The sequence below is a fragment of the Nerophis ophidion genome, linkage group LG14 (assembly GCF_033978795.1).
Source record: "Nerophis ophidion isolate RoL-2023_Sa linkage group LG14, RoL_Noph_v1.0, whole genome shotgun sequence".
Taxonomy (NCBI): domain Eukaryota; kingdom Metazoa; phylum Chordata; class Actinopteri; order Syngnathiformes; family Syngnathidae; genus Nerophis; species Nerophis ophidion.
This window is the reverse complement of record NC_084624.1, coordinates 2095260-2110322: the sequence shown is the minus strand read 5'-3', so window position 1 is coordinate 2110322 and position 15063 is coordinate 2095260. Positions and strand designations below refer to the sequence as shown.

The 15063-nt window shown below is 41.7% G+C and overlaps 1 protein-coding gene across 1 annotated transcript in view; it reads right to left on the bottom strand.

Moving 5' to 3' along the window:
- The window catches only part of LOC133567940 (junctional cadherin 5-associated protein), a 65305-nt gene that overhangs the window by 19278 nt on the left and 30964 nt on the right, over positions 1-15063 (bottom strand). Inside the window, exon 3 of the mRNA XM_061919567.1 lies at positions 605-998. Within this exon, the coding sequence (XP_061775551.1) occupies positions 605-930 (326 nt within the window). The 5' untranslated portion in view covers positions 931-998. The remainder of the gene's footprint in view (positions 1-604; positions 999-15063) is intronic.

Sequence of the window (15063 nt, the reverse complement as noted above, 5' to 3'; positions counted from 1 at the left end):
GTATTTAATACTAACATAATTTCATCATCATTCCAGTATGTCATCCCAGCTGTTATAATTCAAACTATTTACACATGCACAAAATATCCATAGGAGGTGAATGATAGTGCAGTGTGTGTGTGTGTGTGTGTGTGTATGTGTGTGTGTGTGTGAGTCAGGAGCAGCATATGCTAGTGTAAGGCTGAGGGGGGAGATGTGCACACTTGCCCAGCAACATGCTGACATCACAGAGCACGTGCTGGGTGGGATTCAGTCTTACAGTGGAGTGACTCGGCGCTCGTCTTCCGGCACCTTCCGTCCTCCTCTGCTTCTTTTATTCTTGCCTAATGCTGATGTTTACCTCCGCCCGCCTCCCCGCTCGGGAGGTAGCCGTGCGCATCCAACTTGCATGCAAAAGGCACCTTTCATCATGTTTCAGAAGGCCGGCGTTAGCGATGTCAGCCATGCTGCCGCTGCAGCCACTGCAGCCGCAGGAAGGAGGGGGGGGGGGGAGAAAAGCTGCAGTGCAGACACGCTTTTGCATGCAATCCTGACGGGGGCCCAGCCAGCAACGGGAGAAAAATGGAAGCGTGTGGGTGTGGGTGTGGGTGGGGTAAACACTCACCCGCTATCGGTGGCCAGAGAATCACCCAGAGGCTGAGCGTCGCCTAGGATACCGACGCAGACCTCCTTCCTCCTCCTGCTGCCGCCCTCGTTGTCCACACCGGGGTAACCCTTCAGCGGCACCTGCCTGCCGCCGTACACCCCGCCGGCCACCGAGGCCCCGCGCTCCGCCTCGTAGCCGTTGATGGCCCCCCGGCCCGCCGCCCTGTTGTCCATCAGATCCTGCTGGCAGTCGCCCGGCCGCTTGTCGTAAGGGGCGGCCGACGGGGGGCCGCTCCTTGGCAGCTTGTATCCGTGTGAGATGAGCAGGTCCTCCACGCTGTACATGTTGGCTGAGGTGAGGGCAAAGGTGGGTGTGGTGCCTTAGGGGACCTGCTGCTCAGCACCGCCCATCACTTTGGAGACAGGAAGACAGCATCCACAACATCAGCCGGGTTCACTGCAAAAAGTCAGTGTTCATAAACCAACACACGCAGTCACGGGGAGAACATGCCAACTCCACACAGAAAGATCCCCAGCCCAGGATTGGACCCAGGACTACTCAGGACCTTGGTATTGTGCACTAACCCCTGGTCCACCGTGCTGCCCCCAACAACAATCTCATCTCATTTATGTTCCTGTGTTTTGCATTGTTTACACTGAAAAAAATGCCCCCTCTTAAAAAGAGTTAAAAAAAAATCATATTAATAATATAAGTTATTTTTGCTTGTAATGAAGAAAAAAAAGCTACCACTCAAAATTGTCTTGGTAAAATGTATTGAAATAAGACATTATATTTAAGCTTTAAGAACTAAAAATGGATCTTGAAAATAGTGCTCCAAACTTACTAGTATTGTGAAGTTTTGTGTCTTATAACAAACCTGAGATGCTCAAAAATAGCATTTTTTTACAGTTGTTGTCTAAAAAAAGTAATCGTTTCCCATCTGAAAAAAATACTATTAAGGACATTGTGACTTGAATTAGGTTTGTTTCAATAATTTGACTAGAAATCAGAAATAAACACTTGTACTTCCAGCGCTCTTATTTTCAGTTCCACTTCATATTTTGTGGCTATGCTACAGAGAGATGTTTTTTTTTGTGCACTCCATAGCTGCGCTAGTTTTTGTCATCAAATTCCAAGATGCTGTTTTGAGGCATGTTAAAAAAAATAATGCACTTTGTGACTTCAATAATAAAAATGGCAGTGTCATGTTGGCATTTTGTTCCATAACTTGAGTTGATTAATTTTTGAAAACCTTCTTACATTGTTTAATGCATCCAGCGGGGCATCACAACAAAATTGGTCATAATAATGTGTTGATTCCACCACTGTATATATCGGTATCGGTTGATATCGCTATCGGTAATTAAGAGTTGGACAATATCGGAATATCGGCAAAAAAGCCATTGTCGGACATCTCTACTGTTTTTAATATAGTCTTTTTTTTAATTTGGTCTTTTCTTTTGTGTAGTCTTCTATGTAGTCTTTTAATATATGTCTTTTCACTAGTATACCTTTGGGTGTTGTGTAATGTGCAACATTATAGGTCAGGGATGTCCAATGAGGGCCACAGTGGGCTAAGAAAATGTGGCCGGGGGCCAAAAAAACAACTGCATTGAAACATTTAAAGTAACAGTGTGTATGTTTGTGTATATGTTTGTGTATATACTGTATATATATATATATATATATATATATATATATATATATATATATATATATATCGCCTCGACTACTGTAACATATTATTTTCGGGTCTCCCCATGTCTAGCATTAAAAGATTACAGTTGGTACAAAATGCGGCTGCTAGACTTTTGACAAGAACTAGAAAGTTTGATCACATTACGCCTGTACTGTATACACCTTTATATACATATATACATACATATATACCTATACTGTATATGCCTTTATATACATATATACCTATACTGTATATACCTTTATATACATATATACATACATATATACCTATACTGTATATACCTTTATATACATATATACCTATACTGTATATACCTTTATATACATATATACATACATATATACCTATACTGTATATACCTTTATATACATATATACCTATACTGTATATACCTTTATATACATATATACCTAAACTGTATATACCTTTATATACATATATACATACATATATACCTGTACTGTATATACCTTTATATACATATATACATACATATATACCTATACTGTATATACCTTTATATACATATATACCTATACTGTATATACCTTTATATACATATATACCTAAACTGTATATACCTTTATATACATATATACATACATATATACCTGTACTGTATATACCTTTATATACATATATACATACATATATACCTATACTGGCTCACCTGCACTGGCTTCCTGTGCACTTAAGATGTGACTTTAAGGTTTTACTACTTACGTATAAAATACTACACGGTCTAGCTCCATCCTATCTTGCCGATTGTATTGTACCATATGTCCCGGCAAGAAATCTGCGTTCAAAGAACTCCGGCTTATTAGTGATTCCCAAAGCCCAAAAAAAAGTCTGCGGGCTACAGAGCGTTTTCTGGAATGCCCTCCCGGTAACAGTTGGAGATGCCACCTCAGTAGAAGCATTTAAGTCTCACCTTAAAACTCATTTGTATACTCTAGCCTTTAAATAAACCCCCTTTTTAGACCAGTTGATCTGCCGTTTCTTTTCTTTTTCTCCTATGTCCCACTCTCCCTTGTGGAGGGGGTCCGGTCCGATCCGGTGGCCATGTACTGCTTGCCTGTGTATCGGCTGGGGACATCTCTGCGCTGCTGATCCGCCTCCGCTTGGGATGGTTTCCTGCTGGCTCCGCTGTGAACGGGACTCTCGCTGCTGTGTTGGATCCGCTTTGGACTGGACTCTCGCGACTGTGTTGGATCCATTATGGATTGAACTTTCACAGTATCATGTTAGACCCGCTCGACATCCATTGCTTTCCTCCTCTCCAAGGTTCTCATAGTCATCATTGTCACCGACGTCCCACTGGGTGTGAGTTTTCCTTGCCCTTATGTGGGGCTACCGAGGATGTTGTAGTGGTTTGTGCAGCCCTTTGAGACACTAGTGATTTAGGGCTATATAAGTAAACATTGATTGATTAATTGATATATATATATATGTATATATATATATATATATGTATATATATGTGTATGTATATTTATATATACAGTATGTGTATACATATATATATATATATATATATATATATATATATGTATATATATATATGTATGTATATTTATATATACAGTATGTGTGTATATATACATATATATATATATATATATATATACATATATACATACATATATATATACATATATATACACACACAAAAGCATTTTCAACTACAGACTAAATTTATTTTGCTTTCTGAAGAACGTTTGACATCTGTAAGTTATCATAACGAGGTAAACAAATGTGTTTGTTTAAACAACTGTTTAAACCATCCATCCATCTTCATCCGCTTATCCAAGGTCGGGTCACGGGGGCAGCAGCCTAAACAGGAAAGCCCAGACTTTCCTCTTCCCAGCCACTTGGTCCAGCTCTTCCCGGGGGATCCTGAGGCGTTCCCAAGCCGGCTGGGAGACATAGTCTTCCCAACGTGTCCTGGGTCCTCCCCGTGGCCTCCTACCGGTTGGACGTGCCCTAAACACCTCCCTAGGGAGGCGTTCGGGTGGCATCCTGACCAGATGCCCGAACCACCTCATCTGGCTCCTCTCCATGTGGAGGAGCAGTGGCTTTACTTTGAGTTCCTCCCGGATGGCAGAGCTTCTCACCCTATCTCTAAGGGAGAGACCCGCCACACGGCGGAGGAAACTCATTTCGGCCGCTTGTACCCGTGATCTTGTCCTTTCGGTCATGACCCAAAGCTCATGACCATAGGTGAGGATGGGAACGTAGATCGACCGGTAAATTGAGAGCTTTGCCTTCCGGCTCAGCTCCTTCTTCACCACAACAGATCGATACAGCGTCCGCATTACTGAAGACGCCGCACCGATCCGCCTGTCGATCTCACCATCCACTCTTCCCTCACTCGTGAGCAAGACTCCTAGGTACTTGAACTCCTCCACTTGGGGCAGGGTCTCCTCCCCAACCCGGAGATGGCACTCCACCCTTTTCCGGGCGAGAACCATGGACTCGGACTTGGAGGTGCTGATTCTCATTCCGGTCGCTTCACACTCGAACACTGCGAACCGATCCAGTGAGAACTGAAGATCCTGGCCAGATGAAGCCATCAGGACCACATCATCTGCAAAAAGCAGAGACCTAATCCTGCAGCCATCAAACCAGAACCCCTCAACACCTTGACTGCGCCTAGAAATTCTGTCCATAAAAGTTATGAACAGAATGGGTGACAAAGGACAGCCTTGGCGGAGTCCAACCCTCACTGGAAACTGAGACTTACTGCCAGCATTGCAGACCAAGATCTGACACTGATCCAACGTGTGTAGAAAAAATAAAATTGCGTTTAATACGAATGGGTGGGATCCACCAAAACTGTGAGTGCAAATGAAAAGTGGTGCAGACCGCCTTATTCAAATGAGGACTTTGCGTGCATTACCCATGGAGACCATCATGTTCTGCACGTTCATGTCATCATGTTCTGCACGTTCATGTCATCATGTTCTGCACGTTCATGTCATCATGTTCTGCAGGTTCATGTCATCATGTTCTGCACATCATGTCATCATGTTCTGCACATCATGTCATCATGTTCTGCACGTTCATGTCATCATGTTCTGCACGTTCATGTCATCATGTTCTGCACATCATGTCATCATGTTCTGCAGGTTCATGTCATCATGTTCTGCACATCATGTCATCATGTTCTGCACGTTCATGTCATCATGTTCTGCACATCATGTCATCATGTTCTGCAGGTTCATGTCATCATGTTCTGCACATCATGTCATCATTTTCTGCAGGTTCATGTCATCATGTTCTGCAGGTTCATGTCATCATGTTCTGCACGTTCATGTCATCATGTTCTGCACATCATGTCATCATGTTCTGCAGGTTCATGTCATCATGTTCCGCACATCATGTCATCATGTTCTGCACGTTCATGTCATCATGTTCTGCATGTTCATGTCATCATGTTCTGCACGTTCATGTCATCATGTTCTGCAGGTTCATGTCATCATGTTCTGCAGGTTCATGTCATCATGTTCTGCAGGTTCATGTCATCATGTTCTGCACGTTCATGTCATCATGTTCTGCAGGTTCATGTCATCATGTTCTGCACATCATGTCATCATGTTCTGCACGTTCATGTCATCATGTTCTGCACGTTCATGTCATCATGTTCTGCACATCATGTCATCATGTTCTGCACATCATGTCATCATGTTCTGCAGGTTCATGTCATCATGTTCTGCAGGTTCATGTCATCATGTTCTGCACATCATGTCATCATGTTCTGCAGGTTCATGTCATCATGTTCTGCACATCATGTCATCATGTTCTGCACGTTCATGTCATCATGTTCTGCACGTTCATGTCATCATGTTCTGCACATCATGTCATCATGTTCTGCAGGTTCATGTCATCATGTTCTGCACATCATGTCATCATGTTCTGCACATCATGTCATCATGTTCTGCACGTTCATGTCATCATGTTCTGCAGGTTCATGTCATCATGTTCTGCACATCATGTCATCATGTTCTGCAGGTTCATGTCATCATGTTCTGCACATCATGTCATCATGTTCTGCACGTTCATGTCATCATGTTCTGCACGTTCATGTCATCATGTTCTGCACATCATGTCATCATGTTCTGCAGGTTCATGTCATCATGTTCTGCACGTTCATGTCATCATGTTCTGCACATCATGTCATCATGTTCTGCAGGTTCATGTCATCATGTTCTGCACATCATGTCATCATGTTCTGCAGGTTCATGTCATCATGTTCTGCACGTTCATGTCATCATGTTCTGCACGTTCATGTCATCATGTTCTGCAGGTTCATGTCATCATGTTCTGCACGTTCATGTCATCATGTTCTGCAGGTTCATGCCATCATGTTCTGCACATCATGTCATCATGTTCTGCAGGTTCATGTCATCATGTTCTGCAGGTTCATGTCATCATGTTCTGCAGGTTCATGTCATCATCATGTTGAACACTTCCTGTGTGGCAGGTGTTGAACCAGCAAAAGACATCTATCATCTCTCACACCTTTTCTGAATGACAAGGGATATAATTGCATCAAAATCTCAGGGACAGATATTATCACAACATTTAAGTCATGGTATCATATTAATGTGATACTTGTATGTCCGAAAAAAAAAATGTTAAGGCGTAAAATGAAGTCGCAAAAATGTTTAAGATAACACGCTTATTGTAACTGAACACAGAAATAATGTTCAAATGTTCTAATCATATTTATTACTGCAAACATTGAAGTTCAAGTTCAAGTAGCAATGATTGTCACACACACACACACACACACACACACACACACACACACACACACACATTAGGTGTGGTGAAATGTGTCCTCTGCATTTGACCCATCACCCTTGTTCCCCCCCCCCCCTGGGAGGTGAGGGGAGCAGTGAGCAGCAGCGGTGGCCGCGCCCCAGAATAACTTTTGGTGATTTAACCCCCAATTCCAAGCCTTGATGCTGAGTGCCAAGCAGGGAGGTAATGGCTCCCATTTTTATAGTCTTTGGTATGACTCCATCATTGTTTGCTTAGTGAGAAGAAGGATCTCATCAGACAGAAAATAAGCAAATATCAGCCTTATTTGAGATATTTCATCTTACTTAGATTTCATTTTTTGCAGTGTGGATTGCACTCACTTAATGTAGTTCATTTTTGTATTTTTTTTTTGTGTTTTTGAACACTGACTTTTTGAACTGTGGTTCTCAAATGGGGTACTTGAAGGTATGCCAAGGGGGACGGGAGATTTTTTAAAAATAGCAACAATTCAAAAATCCTTTATAAATATATTTATTGAATAATACTTCAACAAAATATGAATGTAAGTTGATAAAGTGTGAAAAGAAATACAACAATGCAATATTCAGTGTTGACAGCTAGATTTTTTGTGGACATGTTCCATAAATATTGATGTTAAAGATTTCTTTTTTTGTGAAGAAATGTTTAGAAGTAAGTTGATGAATCCAGATGGATCTCTATTACAATCCCCAAAGAGGGCACTTTAAGTTGATGATTACTTCTATGTGCAGAAATCTGCATTTATCATTCAATCCCTTGTTTATTTTTCAACAAGTTCTTAGTTATTTTTATATCTTTTTTTCCAAATAGTTCAATAAAGACCACTACAAATGAGCAATATTTTGCACTGTTATACAATTTAATAAATCAGAAACTGATGACATAGTGCTGTATTTTACTTCTTTATCTCTTTTTTCCAACCAAAAATGCTTTGCTGTGATTAGGGGGTACTTGAATTAAAAACATGTTCCCAGGGGGTACATCACTGAAAAAAGGTGGAGAACCACTGACTTAACGAACGCAATCCACTTTGCGCGTGTTGAGTAGATCAGCTTTGCGCCTGCTATCAAGTTTGAACGCGTTTTAGTACACACAAACCTTTAGTAAATCAGGCCCCGTGTAAGTTGAGTTTCTGTGTTGGTAAATGTTTGTGTGCACCATGAGTGGGGGAGGTTATTTTGTTTTGTGCATATAAAGTAACACTGAGCTCCGGAAACTTCAAAATAAAACTCATGATAATCAACCAGGTTTACTGACACTTGTCCACGACATGTGAACAGATATTCAGCAAACAGTCATCCATCCCACTATTTTCTACCGCTTGTCCCTTTTGGGGTCGCAGGAGCCTATCTCAGCAGCATTCGGGCGGAAGGCGGCGTACACCCTGGACAAGTCGCCACCTCATCACAGGGCCAACACAGATAGACAGACAACATTCACACACTAGGGACCATTTAGTGTTGCCAATCAACCTATCCCCAGGTGCATGTCTTTGGAGGTGGGAGGGGCCTATCCCCAGGTGCATGTCTTTGGAGGTGGGAGGGGCCTATCCCCAGGTGCATGTCTTTGGAGGTGGGAGGGGCCTATCCCCAGGTGCATGTCTTTGGAGGTGGGAGGGTCCTATCCCCAGGTGCATGTCTTTGGAGGTGGGAGGGGCCTATCCCCAGGTGCATGTCTTTGGAGGTGGGAGGGTCCTATCCCCAGGTGCATGTCTTTGGAGGTGGGAGGGGCCTATCCCCAGGTGCATGTCTTTGGAGGTGGGAGGGGCCTATCCCCAGGTGCAGGTCTTTGGAGGTGGGAGGGGCCTATCCCCAGGTGCATGTCTTTGGAGGTGGGAGGGGCCTATCCCCAGGTGCATGTCTTTGGAGGTGGGAGGGGCCTATCCCCAGGTGCATGTCTTTGGAGGTGGGAGGGGCCTATCCCCAGGTGCATGTCTTTGGAGGTGGGAGGAAGCCGGAGTACCCGGAGGAACCCACGCAGTCACGGGGAGAACATGCAAACTCCACACAAAAAGATCCCGAGCCCGGGATTGAACCCAGGATTGGCAACACTAAGTTGGCTCTAGTGTGTGAATGTTGTCTGTCTATCTGTGTTGGCCCTTTGATGAGGTGGCAACTTGTCCTGGGTGTACACCGCCTCCTGCCTCCTGCCCGATTGTAGCTGAGATAGGCACCAGCGCCCCCTGCCACCCCTAAAGTGACAATCGGTAGGAAATGGATGGATGTTCTATTATTTTTTGACTCCCTTAGTTCCTGTTTTGTGCACCTCTGGGTTTGTTTCAATTGGGTTGACCTGCCTCTGATTAGAGGTCGGCAAGCTCACCTGCTGTCCACCACTGATCAGAGAGCTATTTATTCACGTTGCTCGCCACACTTCATTGTTTGCTCCCCTGCAAAAAGTCCGTCTGTTGTCTATCCTGCTTGTGTTCCGTGCTGTGGGCAGCGTGTAGCATATTTTCATCTGCAACCAGAATAAATAATCCCTTCTCACCTGAAAGCCGCCTCCTGACATCCCTCTGCATCTTGAAAAGATGACCTCTGGCATCACAATGCCTCGCCAGTGTAACAATAATCATTTATTTATTTACAGTATACGGCGGTAACTCGGCTTACTTTTATGAGATTTTTGGGGCTAGAAGCCGTCTCTCGACTAATTATGTTGTAGGTTGCAAGTTGAAATGAGTTTTACGAGCCTCCCCGCTGCCAGTTGGAGTAAACAACCGAGGTAGTCAGTGGCCAAGTGGTTAGAAAAGAGTTTTTCAACCTTTTTTGAGCCAAGGCACATTTTTTGCGTTGAAAAAATAATTAAAAAACTAAACTGAGTTGACAGTAAAAAGTCGTTGTCGCAATTGTTGAGTATGACTTTAAACCACTGCGATGAGGTGGCCAAAAACATGGATAATGACATTTTCAATCAATGTCTATTTATATACATTTATATTTATATATTATATTTGTATTCTTTTCAAGGTATGAGCTGCGTCTCAGACCCAATTAGAACTGATATCCTGAGGTACTACTATAAAATACATTGTTTTCTGCATATAAAACTAAAATCAGTCTTTACAAACTTTGATTTGTATTCATTTTTCGGGGGGTCTCTGGAACAGATTAATTGGATTTACTATAAATTATCTTTACAAGGAAAATGGTTTCGTTTTCGTACGAGTCGGTCATCGTCAAACCTTTTTCCAACAGTTTACCAGCAAAAACCCGTGTGGATTTTTTTTAACATTGATGCTTCTTTAGTCAACATTAGTCTCCTTTTCTCATTTATTTTGAAAAGCTTGATGCATCGCCACACAAACAATACCTGATAGAACAAGTACTCGGCATTTATTTTGAAAAGCCTTGATGCATCGCCACACGAACAACACCTGATAGAACAAGTACTCGGCATTTATTTTGAAAAGCTTGATGCATCGCCACACAAACAACACCTGATAGAACAAGTACTCGGCATTTATTTTGAAAAGCTTGATGCATCGCCACACGAACAACACCTGATAGAACAAGTACTCGGCATTTATTTTGAAAAGCCTTGATGCATCGCCACACAAACAACACCTGATAGAACAAGTACTCGGCATTTATTTTGAAAAGCTTGATGCATCGCCACACGAACAACACCTGATAGAACAAGTACTCGGCATTTATTTTGAAAAGCTTGATGCATCGCCACACGAACAACACCTGATAAAACAAGTACTCGGCATTTATTTTGAAAAGCTTGATGCATCGCCACACAAACAACACCTGATAGAACAAGTACTCGGCATTTATTTTGAAAAGCCTTGATGCATCGCCACACAAACAATACCTGATAGAACAAGTACTCGGCATTTATTTTGAAAAGCCTTGATGCATCACCACACGAACAATACCTGATAGAACAAGTACTCGGCATTTATTTTGAAAAGCCTTGATGCTTCGCCACACAAACAACACCTGATAGAACAAGTACTCGGCATTTATTTTGAAAAGCTTGATACATCACCACACAAACAATACCTGATAGAACAAGTACTCAGCATTTATTTTGAAAAGCTTGATGCATCACCACACAAACAACACCTGATAGAACAAGTACTCAGCATTTATTTTGAAAAGCTTGATGCATCGCCACACAAACAACACCTGATAGAACAAGTACTCAGCATTTATTTTGAAAAGCTTGATGCATTGCCACACAAACAACACCTGATAGAACAAGTACTCAGCATTTATTTTGAAAAGCTTGATGCATCACCACACAAACAACACCTGATAGAACAAGTACTCGGCATTTATTTTGAAAAGCTTGATGCATCACCACACAAACAACACCTGATAGAACAAGTACTCGGCATTTATTTTGAAAAGCTTGATGCATCGCCACACGAACAACACCTGATAGAACAAGTACTCGGCATTTATTTTGAAAAGCTTGATGCATCGCCACACAAACAACACCTGATAGAACAAGTACTCGGCATTTATTTTGAAAAGCTTGATGCATCGCCACACAAACAACACCTGATAGAACAAGTACTCAGCATTTATTTTGAAAAGCTTGATGCATCACCACACAAACAACACCTGATAGAACAAGTACTCAGCATTTATTTTGAAAAGCTTGATGCATCACCACACAAACAACACCTGATAGAACAAGTACTCGGCATTTATTTTGAAAAGCTTGATGCATCACCACACGAACAACACCTGATAGAACAAGTACTCGGCATTTATTTTGAAAAGCTTGATGCATCGCCACACAAACAACACCTGATAGAACAAGTACTCGGCATTTATTTTGAAAAGCCTTGATGCATCGCCACACAAACAACACCTGATAGAACAAGTACTCAGCATTTATTTTGAAAAGCTTGATGCATCGCCACACAAACAACACCTGATAGAACAAGTACTCGGCATTTATTTTGAAAAGCTTGATGCATCACCACACGAACAACACCTGATAGAACAAGTACTCGGCATTTATTTTGAAAAGCTTGATGCATCGCCACACAAACAACACCTGATAGAACAAGTACTCGGCATTTATTTTGAAAAGCTTGATGCATCGCCACACGAACAACACCTGATAGAACAAGTACTCGGCATTTATTTTGAAAAGCTTGATGCATCGCCACACAAACAACACCTGATAGAACAAGTACTCAGCATTTATTTTGAAAAGCTTGATGCATCGCCACACAAACAACACCTGATAGAACAAGTACTCGGCATTTATTTTGAAAAGCTTGATGCATCGCCACACAAACAACACCTGATAGAACAAGTACTCGGCATTTATTTTGAAAAGCTTGATGCCTCACCACACAAACAACACCTGATAGAACAAGTACTCAGCATTTATTTTGAAAAGCTTGATGCATCGCCACACGAACAACACCTGATAGAACAAGTACTCAGCATTTATTTTGAAAAGCTTGATGCATCGCCACACAAACAACACCTGATAGAACAAGTACTCGGCATTTATTTTGAAAAGCTTGATGCATCGCCACACAAACAATACCTGATAGAACAAGTACTCAGCATTTATTTTGAAAAGCTTGATGCATCGCCACACAAACAACACCTGATAGAACAAGTACTCAGCATTTATTTTGAAAAGCTTGATGCATCGCCACACGAACATCACCTGATAAAACAAGTACTCTGCATTTATTTTGAAAAGCTTGATGCATCGCCACACAAACAACACCTGATAGAACAAGTACTCGGCATTTATTTTGAAAAGCTTGATGCATCGCCACACGAACAACACCTGATAGAACAAGTACACGGCATTTATTTTGAAAAGCTTGATGCATCGCCACACAAACAACACCTGATAGAACAAGTACTCGGCATTTATTTTGAAAAGCTTGATGCATCGCCACACAAACAACACCTGATAGAACAAGTACTCGGCATTTATTTTGAAAAGCTTGATGCATCGCCACACAAACAACACCTGATAGAACAAGTACTCGGCATTTATTTTGAAAAGCTTGATGCCTCACCACACAAACAACACCTGATAGAACAAGTACTCAGCATTTATTTTGAAAAGCTTGATGCATCGCCACACGAACAACACCTGATAGAACAAGTACTCAGCATTTATTTTGAAAAGCTTGATGCATCGCCACACAAACAACACCTGATAGAACAAGTACTCGGCATTTATTTTGAAAAGCTTGATGCATCGCCACACAAACAATACCTGATAGAACAAGTACTCAGCATTTATTTTGAAAAGCTTGATGCATCGCCACACAAACAATACCTGATAGAACAAGTACTCGGCATTTATTTTGAAAAGCTTGATGCATCGCCACACAAACAACACCTGATAGAACAAGTACTCAGCATTTATTTTGAAAAGATTGATGCATCGCCACACGAACATCACCTGATAAAACAAGTACTCTGCATTTATTTTGAAAAGCTTGATGCGTCGCCACACAAACAACACCTGATAGAACAAGTACTCGGCATTTATTTTGAAAAGCTTGATGCATCACCACACAAACAACACCTGATAGAACAAGTACTCGGCATTTATTTTGAAAAGCTTGATGCATCGCCACACGAACAACACCTGATAGAACAAGTGTGATTGTAGTGTGTCAGTGGTCACAACTCAACTACACAAACTGTTCACAAACTGTTCACAAAAAGTAGATATTGGCAGGTGCTGAAAGTTGGATTGTAGTGTGTCAGTGGTCACAACTCAACTACACAAACTGTTCACAAACTGTTCACAAAAAGTAGATATTGGCAGGTGCTGAAAGTTGGATTGTAGTGTGTCAGTGGTCACAACTCAACTACACAAACTGTTCACAAACTGTTCACAAAAAGTAGATATTGGCAGGTGCTGAAAGTTGGATTGTAGTGTGTCAGTGGTCACAACTCAACTACACAAACTGTTCACAAACTGTTCACAAAAAGTAGATATTGGCAGGTGCTGAAAGTTGGATTGTAGTGTGTCAGTGGTCACAACTCAACTACACTAACTGTTCACAAACTGTTCACAAAAAGTAGATATTGGCAGGTGCTGAAAGTTGGATTGTAGTGTGTCAGTGGTCACAACTCAACTACACAAACTGTTCACAAACTGTTCACAAAAAGTAGATATTGGCAGGTGCTGAAAGTTGGATTGTAGTGTGTCAGTGGTCACAACTCAACTACACAAACTGTTCACAAACTGTTCACAAAAAGTAGATATTGGCAGGTGCTGAAAGTTGGATTGTAGTGTGTCAGTGGTCACAACTCAACTACACAAACTGTTCACAAACTGTTCACAAAAAGTAGATATTGGCAGGTGCTGAAAGTTGGATTGTAGTGTGTCAGTGGTCACAACTCAACTACACTAACTGTTCACAAACTGTTCACAAAAAGTAGAGATTGGCAGGTGCTGAAAGTTGGATTGTAGTGTGTCAGTGGTCACAACTCAACTACACAAACTGTTCACAAACTGTTCACAAAAAGTAGAGATTGGCACGTGTTGAAAGTTGGATTGTAGTGTGTCAGTGGTCACAACTCAACTACATAAACTGTTCACAAACTGTTCACAAAAAGTCGAGATTGGCAGGTGCTGAAAGTTGGATTGTAGTGTGTCAGTGGTCACAACTCAACTACACAAACTGTTCACAAACTGTTCACAAAAAGTAGATATTGGCAGGTGCTGAAAGTTGGATTGTAGTGTGTCAGTGGTCACAACTCAACTACACAAACTGTTCACAAACTGTTCACAAAAAGTAGATATTGGCAGGTGCTGAAAGTTGGATTGTAGTGTGTCAGTGGTCACAACTCAACTACACTAACTGTTCACAAACTGTTCACAAAAAGTAGATATTGGCAGGTGCTGAAAGTTGGATTGTAGTGTGTCAGTGGTCACAACTCAACTACACTAACTGTTCACAAACTGTTCACAAAAAGTAGAGATTGGCAGGTGCTGAAAGTTGGATTGTAGT